At 38.9% G+C, this 8,841-nt stretch overlaps 2 protein-coding genes across 2 annotated transcripts; one reads left to right on the top strand and one right to left on the bottom strand.

The window, feature by feature from the left end:
- Nucleotides 1–351: 351 nt before the first annotated feature.
- Nucleotides 352–2,101, top strand: LOC103341838 (UDP-Glycosyltransferase superfamily protein). The gene has a single exon (XM_008245391.2). The coding sequence runs from the start codon at nucleotides 395–397 to the stop codon at nucleotides 1,844–1,846; it is 1,452 nt and encodes a 483-aa protein (XP_008243613.1). The 5' UTR covers nucleotides 352–394; the 3' UTR covers nucleotides 1,847–2,101.
- Nucleotides 2,102–2,621: 520 nt separating this feature from the next.
- Nucleotides 2,622–5,748, bottom strand: JMJD5 (2-oxoglutarate (2OG) and Fe(II)-dependent oxygenase superfamily protein). Its single transcript, XM_008245393.3, has 6 exons — nucleotides 5,120–5,748; nucleotides 4,681–4,890; nucleotides 4,378–4,512; nucleotides 4,122–4,265; nucleotides 3,268–3,360; nucleotides 2,622–2,986 (listed from the first exon to the last, which is right to left on the bottom strand). The coding sequence occupies exons 1-6, from the start codon at nucleotides 5,579–5,581 to the stop codon at nucleotides 2,807–2,809; spliced, it is 1,224 nt and encodes a 407-aa protein (XP_008243615.2). The 5' UTR covers nucleotides 5,582–5,748; the 3' UTR covers nucleotides 2,622–2,806.
- Between the last annotated feature and the right edge of the window lie 3,093 nt (nucleotides 5,749–8,841).

The following is an 8,841-nucleotide window of genomic DNA, read 5'->3' as shown; positions in this document are numbered from 1 at the left end:
CCCACACCGGAAAAGTAAAACATTATTGCGCCGCATACAGTGACAGTTTGGCGGAGAAGCCAACTCCACAGGTTTGTGACCAGTAAAATAGAGAGGACAGCAACTGAGAAGAAATATATCAGAGGACTTCAAAGAAATATAGCCCGTCCAGGACCCCTTGAACGGGTTTTCTAGCCTTCTCGCGACTCCTCGAAAATAAATAAAGTACAAGTCTTTGAACATATCCAAACTTTACCTACTTTCCAAAATTTCCCCATTAACTAGAAATGAATGCAGAATTAATCACAAAGGAACCCTTTGATTCCCCTTTCTCTTTATATAAATGATCCCAACTTGGGTTAGCAAGTAAGCAAGACATTATCCATTCTTGTTTTTCATTCTGTTTTCAACAGCAATGGCACAAAACAAGGAACACATAGTTATGTTCCCGTTCATGGCACAAGGCCACATAATTCCATTCTTGGCTTTGGCCCAACTACTAGAGAAGAAAAAGGGTTGCACCATAACCATCATCAACACCCCACTCAACATCAAGAAGCTCAGCTCCTCTTTTCCTCCAAGCTCCTCCATTCGCCTCCTTGAAATCCCTTTCAAAAGCTCCGACCACGGCCTCCCTCCTGACGCCGAAAACACCAATGCCTTAACCCCCCATCTCTTCTTCAAATTCTTTCAAGCTTCCTTGTCCCTCAAACCCTCTTTCAAACATCTCATGCACAATCTTGTTCTTGAAACAAATGGACAACATGGACGACCGGCTTGCATGATCACCGACATCTTCTTTGGCTGGACTACAGAGATAGCTCATGAGCTTGGCATGCGCCATGCTGTGTTTTCCATAGTTGGAGCGTTTGGCATGGCGTGCTATTACTCATCATGCTTGCATTTACCTCATCTGAAAGCAAAATCTGATGAAACTGAATTCACACTACCTGATTTTCCAGAAGCTAATAAATGCCATTCCTCCCAGCTCTCAGAAAGTCTTAGAGCCAGCAATGGCACTGACCCCTTTGCATTGTACTTGAAAAAAGTATTTACTGAGGCCATGAAAACCAACGGGCTTATAATCAACACAGTGGAGGAGCTTGACAGAATTGGAACAATGTACTTCAGGAAGACCTTAAACATGCCAGTTTGGGCTGTAGGGCCACTTCTTCTACCATCAGAAAATGGAACTAACAGAGCTGGAAAAGAAGCTAAACTCACACCAGAGGCATGCAAAAACTGGCTTGATGCGAAAACACCCAATTCGGTTTTGTACATATCATTTGGTTCTCAGAATACATTATCCAAGTCTCAGATGATGCAGTTGGCAATGGCATTGGAGGCTAGTAGCAAAAATTTCATTTGGGTTGTTAGGCCACCATTGGAATATGATATAGATTCAGAGTTCAAGGAGGATGAATGCTTGCCAGAAGGGTTCGTGCATAGGATTAAAGCTCAAAACAAAGGGTTAATTGTGGAACAATGGGCACCTCAACTTGAAATTCTGTCTCATAAAGCAACCTCTGCTTTTATGAGCCAGTGTGGGTGGAATTCAGTGATGGAGTCCCTCATCCATGGGGTGCCTTTAATTGGGTGGCCTATGGCTTCTGAACAGTCTTTTACTGCCAAATATTTGGTGGAGCAGGTTGGGGTTTGTGTGGAGGTAGCAAGAGGGAGGAGCTGTGAGGTTAGGCATGAAGATATAGTGGCAAAGATGGAGTTGGTGATGAATGAGACAGAAAAAGGGAATCAAATGAGAAGAAAAGCTTGTGAGGCCAAGGAAATTCTTAAGGATGCCATGAAGGATGAAGATGGATACAAGGGGTCGTCTATCAAAGCTTTGGAAGACTTTCTTACTGCTTGATGGAGTTATGATTGATCATGATGAATAAAGTCTATCCTAATAGTCTGTCCACATTTGATGTCTTTACACATTCGTTTTAATTACTGTTTAAGTATAGCAATAATGTTTTAATTACTGTTTCAGTATTTCAATAAGGCTTAGAAGTTCATGGGGCCAAACGTTTGTTTTTGTTGGCTATTAAAGCTGGTTGGCTAGTAGACTCAGGGCAGTTGATGTTTGTTTATTGAATAGAGACTCAGATTTTTCTCTCATCTCTTCACTCTTTTCCTGGGTATTCTCAGAAGTAACATATTAGAGTTTTAATTCCAGGTATTCATAGAACCAACAGAGTTAAGTTCGCTTCTTTTGCTCATGTTCCGCTGCATCACTGTTGCTGCAGAGTCATACCGGTAAATTAAAGGGTGGACTATTAAACAAATTATATTCAGCTCAAAGAAGAGAAAGGTGAGGTGGAATAAGAAAAAAAAAATTACTTAAAAAATAAATATAAAAGTGTTACTAGAAAACCAATCTTGTATGATGTATTACCAAATTATAGAGATGATCCTCCGTAGGTCTTGATTCTTAGGGGCCTTTGCTTTTCATGGTTTGGTTCACTCACTTCAATAAGTTCTCTGCTTAACTAGATGTTACTCTTGTGCTGTATTATAAAGTTCTTACTCATTTCTCCATGCAAAAAGGGATATAAATGTTATCTATAGTATGCTCCTTGTCCGCTTAACTTGTTCTTGTGTGGAGAGAGAGAGAGAGAGAGAGAGATGCTGAAATACTATCCTAAAAAATGTTGTAACAGTTTCTTTTAATTCAGACATCTGTAAGTCTTATCATATGATGTAAGATTGAACAGAATGTCGTATACATGAGAAAGTCATAGTTTTGGAACTGACAACTGCCCTCTGTCTCATACCGATACCAAAAAGAATAAACAAGACACAGCTGAACTTCTAAATCCACCAAAAGCTATGAACTTCCATACTCACTCCACCAAAAGCTAACGGAGAGACTTGTTGTTAGAGACCGCACATAGTGCCACCACTTTGGTGGGATATAAAGCATATCACCTTCCTCTAAAATGCAATCAAGAAATTCCAAGTCACGCATCTTCGGGAACTCTTTCTCGTCTAAGTTGTCTAGATCAACCTTCAAACCCAAATTATATTGAATCAGTATATATATTTGATCTTTAGAAAAGATAATCCGATCCCATCTACATGATCTATACTGACATCATCAAAAAGAAAAGAAAGGACATGCATGGCAAGGCACTCATTGTTTAGAAGGGAAAAACTACATAAAGGAGGTCACATCACTTTTGGCTGGTATAATTAACATGCAACTATAGCATCTCTATTCCCAACAAGATAGTAAGCAAATTTGTTTAGATGGTTCCCTCACTTTAATGAGGTCAAGAATGTAATTACCTGGCTTGAGTTGCAAAGCATGGTTTCAGTGTATGGGTAGAGTTCCTCTGACAATGAAGCCAGGTAGAGCCTTATATACTTTTTGCCAACTACCTGAAAATGAGCAATGGATTTCAGTCATATAGATGTTTTATCAATTATTCGTACGATGAAAAACCACATGCATATATGAACAGACACATATTTGCGCGTGTTTGTGCATATATTCAAGTACTGTATGTCTGTGCCTGGAATGGAGCATGCAAATAATCTTGTCATTCATGATAGTTAAGCACACTGAACTGGTTATGTACTTAAGACAGTCTGGTAGTAACATGTTTCAAGATAACTATAAGTTGCAGTCTTCAACACCATACTATGGTGTAGAGCCAGCACAACTAGGTATGTTCTATGAAACTATCAGCTTCTAAACTATGTTTGAGCACGAGGTTTCACTGTTTTGAGATGGCAATGAGACAATGCCCTTAGTATACAATCATTCATTTCTTTAACTGAGACTCTTTATCTCCACAATGATGCGACTCTCCCATTACCAATGATTTGCTTCCCTGGCAAAACCATGGAATGAACTCTGAAAATCACAACTGAAACAATTTGGTGGTAAATCCAGCTTACTATATGATTATTCTACTGAGCAACCAACCATTAAACTAATTTATGCCACTTCTAAGGCCAAACCTGAATCCCAGCCTTGCAATAAAGCTAACAGAAAGGGGAAATATAAGCAAAATACCAAGATGAAAACTATGACAGAGACTCAAAAATAAGAACTGTAAGGTTGAAAATGAATGACGAACTCTAGTAGGCAACATGATGATAATAGTATTCCATGTAGAAAAATTAGTCTAAAATACCTGAGCAAGCACATTATGGTGTGGATCATGGTGTAATGGGGTTACTGTCCCAGCTGGACCAAACCAAGCATTTAGAGACCTTAGATCCCCACCACCAGCAAAACAATAGTCAGGAATACATATGTCATCACGCAGCTCATTTATCTGCCAATCATTAGTGGGATATCAAAAACTGGAAGGTGGCATATTGGCAATGTCCAGACAAACAAGTAGGCATATTTCTATTAAAACATGGTAACCGTGTAAAAGAACACACCTGATCAAACAATGGATGCTGAGCAAGATATGTTGGGGCAGTAGAGGAAGGGCCATTAGCCTTAATCCTCTCAAGAAACTGGGAAAATGTAATAAGTTCTTGCTTCCACTCCGGGTATAAATAATTTTTCCCAACCTACAAAGCATTCAAAACTTTACCAATTGTCAGTTATTTAACAAAAGCGAAAGAAGAAAGAAGAAAGTAATCCAATCAAGCATCAATTACTTATTAATGTAACCAAAAAGTAAGCATCTTTCCAATCAATTGGTACTAAATTTATAAATTTCGAAGAAGATTAATCACCTCAACTGGCACTGTGCGATCACCAGCAACCCTTGTCAGATAATCCATGTCATTCCACTTAGTCCTGGCAGGCCAATGACCCATGCCATCGCTTATTATAACTGGGTAACCCGGTAAGAGATATTCACGCAAAAACCCCTCCAAAGATAGACCAGCCCTCTTCAAAACCATTTTACAGGAAAGTGACTTTGTGGGTAAAACTCCAAGCAACTGCGCACTCAAAACCAGAAGACTAAAATCAATGGGTGTTTGCGATAACCCAGTAACTAGAAACCAATTCCAAAGATACACTCGTGAAAGCAGAGGACTTGGGATCCCTTTCAATGTGTAAATTAATTAAAAAAAAAATTTAATGCTATGAATTTCAAAGCAAGATGCTACCTTTGATCTTTGAATAATAAAAAGGCTATGAATTCAGATATGAAATGACGAACCTCACCTCCTTCGAGTCGAGATCGTCAGGGACCAATCGGCGGTCCGATTTGGGGCATTGCTGTTGTTTTTCAGAAACCCTAGCGGCCCTGGCTTTGGCAGAGACAATGGCGACGAGGGAGTGCAAGTCGGGTTTCAAGAGCGGGCCGCCCATGATGAGGCCCATGTCGAGTGCCCTGAGGGCGTCGCTAAACTCACCGGCGATGGCATGGACCTTGGCCACGTGCAGGCAGGCCATGGAGTAGGCGTCGCGCCACACGGGTAGCACTGAGTGCCAGGGGCCCGAGTGGAGCTGCTCCCAAGCCATCTCGCGAGCCGCCTCTGCTGCGCGGAGGTCTCCGGCCGCTGCTCGAGCCGCCATGCTGACGTAAGCGTAGCCGCCGTGCTGGGAGACAGCCTGGAGGAGCTGAGCGGACTCAGAGTCAAGGATTGGGGTTTGGAGATGGTTGTCGGAGTTTGCGGTGGACATGGCGGTTGGAGGAGGAGCTGCGGCCAGTTGTTGAGAGGGTGAGGAGAGTAGATATTTTGGGTGGGGGTTGGTTAACTGATAATAACTGATAAGAAAAGGGAAGAGATTTTTTATAAAAAGTGCAGATGCGACGTGTTGGGGCTGTTTTTGGTTTCGATCTTTCTCTTTCTTTCTTTTTTCTTTTTTTCTCTTTCTAGTTTATGAACTTGTGATATTTTTGGGTCCACGTGAATAAGAGATTTATGATGTGGGTTGATTTTTATTTTATTTTTTCTATACAAGTGATATTGGAGGAGTATTCGATAGATAGTGTGGGTGAATTTAAGCATGTGAATCGTGTGATGATAATGATGGGAGAACAACTCGGAATTTTTTGTTTTCAAATTCTTGCTAGGCATGCTTTGTTGTTAGCAAGTAAACTTTTTGGTTAGAGGAAGAGCCTCCATCGCTTAGGGCAAGTCCAATGGTAAGCTCTAAAATAGGCTCTACAAAAGGTGGATGGAACCCCATTTAGAGCTCTGGTGGAATCTTTTGAGCTTTAAATGAATCTTTTCCACAATATAGACTCTATATTTGGAGCTCCAAATGTTTTAATTTTGTAATTTACATGCTAAATTTTTTTGTTGTAAACTTATTTTGTGTTCATGGATGTTTATGTTATGTTTTTTTTTTTTGGCAAAATTATAGCAATGGTCCTTGGATTAAGACCAAACTTTACTTTTCATCCTCATATTGCTAAATTATTACAGATACTTTAATTATCATTCATTTTTAGAAATCGTCATTTCCGTTGTCTTAATCGACTTTTCCATTAAAAATGAGGGCATATTTGTCTTTTCATATGATCCGCTCTTCTTCCTCGTTCTTTTCTCAGTTCTCAAAGCACATAAATTGAGAACAAAATAATTCACATCGAAGTTAATTTTTCTCTAGTTTTTATTTTTTATAACAACATATAATAAAAATTTTCTCTGGCAAAATTATTCGGCAAAATTATTCAAGTGGGTTTGTGGCGTTGATGGGTTTGTGGTTTGGACTGTTGGGATTGTGGCTTGGACTTGGGTCTGCAACTCTTGGCACCCCACTCTCTCTCTCTCTCTCTCTCTCTCTCTGCGAACAAACCAAGAACCTTGCCGCCCCACTTGGACTGTTCAAATTTTCTTCTTCTTCTTCTTGTGCTTTTGGGTTTGTGGCATTGATGGGTTTTGGTGATGATATAATTTTTTTTTTCTTGAGGCCCCTAGAAGACACCAAGTCCATTTTTATAACTTAAATGAGAAATGAATTGTTCATACCTGTAGGAGTGACCGCTGCTTGAGAAACTGAAATTCCAAGGCATGATTTTATTGGGTATATGAATATCGATGAGACTTTGGTTGTGGCATCTGATTCTGATCGAGAGAGAGGGATGGATTGGGGGGGTCGAGAGAGGGATGGAGGTAGAGAGAGAGATATACGAGATTTATTTTTAAATTTTTTGTGTGAAAATACATTTTTGTCCATACCAAGTAAAACTTGTCCATGTCACGTCATCATTTTTAACGGAAAAGTTGAGTGAGATGATGGAAAGAATAATTTCTGAAAATAGAGACATAATTAAAGTATCATCGTAATAATTTAGCAATATGAGGGACGAAAAGTAAAGTTTAGTCTTAATCTAGGGATCATTGCTATAATTTAGTCCTTTTTTTTTTCTAATGAACTTTTAATTTAAAATAAAATAAAATTTGGATGAGATTCTGAAAAATAATATAAATTGAAAGCAAACATAAGGAAATAACAAACTGAAAAAAAAAATACAAAAAAAGTAACAGGATCAACACTCTTGCCACCTATAAGAGCATTTCCACCCTATTTGCCATCGCAAAAGGTAAGGGGAGGCACAAGTTATTACTATTCACTTAAATAGTGTCTGCCCTAGCAATTTTGTTGTTGTTTTTCCATCCATTGTTATGGCAAAGGGCAATTACTATTCACAACAAATTAATTTTATTTTTTTATACTTATTATAAGATTTTTGGTTGTCATGTGTTCATATTTATTATAAAATTCACTTCTCATATTTTGGATAAAATATTCAAATAAGATTTTCGGTTGCCACGTGTTTATATTTATTATAAAATTCACATATCAGATTTCTGATAAGATTTTCGGTTGTTATTATTGAGCTGTAAGGGGATGCTCGTATCCTCCAAGCTCGGTGGGCAATCATTAAGGGGTTGCTTGTATGTTTGATGAAGAGGTGCTTCAGAGCATTATGATTACGTGCATCATCCTCCATAACATGATTATGGAGGATGAGTATGATAATGATGAACCAGAGATGTTCGAACCCGATACCATGAACACAACATTTACAAAAATTTATGAACAGCCCATGGGAACAAATGGGCAATCCCCGGAGCACAAATCGTTGATCAGGGATGGTCGTTACCACAACTATATGATTGACCGTTATACGGAAATGCAATCTTCTTATGTTCACGAAAGACATCAAGCTGACTTAATCGAACACTTATAGGCGCTGAAAGACAATCACGATCAATGAAGTCAAGTTTAATGCTTTGTTTTGAATTATGCTTTGTTTTTGTTTGTGGTTTATTTTCAATTATGCTTTATTTTGATGTATGCAATGTTTTAAATAAATGACTATATTATTGAATGATTTATTTATTCAATAAAAGACAATCAATACAACTAATTAAGAAAGGGCACCCCTATCAATACAACCTAATGGTTTTCGTCATTTAACCAATTCGTGTTGCTAAGTCCATCATCACGGAATAGCCTTCTTCTCATAATATCCTTTCGTTCTTGCTTCCAAAATGCCTTTGTTTTAAGGGACATATGGCTCCTATCCATGACTATGGTTTCTCGATCTTTCTTGTCCATGTCTTGTTTATGTGCATACATCTTGCAAATGCATCATTTCTTGCCTTGTCAACCTAATCTCTTTTCATGTCTCTCTCAATTCTCGGTGCGCTGTTGATAGCAATTTGCTCCAAAAATTTTGCACATTCATTGTTCGAAGTGCTCCCTCTCTTGGTCTTTGCCATCATTCTCCCAATAGGCCTCGACTCCCTTTGGATTGGTGAGTCTTGATCGATTGGAGAGTCCAACGGCAAATTCGATACCGGTGAATCATGGAGTGACGACGCTCAAACCTGTGGGAATAGTTTTGAATCTTGGACAATTCTTCACGACCTCTTAACATTGGTGATTATTGAAAGATTTTTTACCTTGGCCAATGGCACTAAATC

Source organism: Prunus mume, linkage group LG1 (genome assembly GCF_029339155.1).
Source record: "Prunus mume cultivar Tortuosa linkage group LG1, ASM2933915v1, whole genome shotgun sequence".
Taxonomy (NCBI): Eukaryota; Viridiplantae; Streptophyta; class Magnoliopsida; order Rosales; family Rosaceae; genus Prunus; species Prunus mume.
Note: the sequence above shows the minus strand (reverse complement) of the source record. Positions and strands in the feature narration are given on the sequence as shown.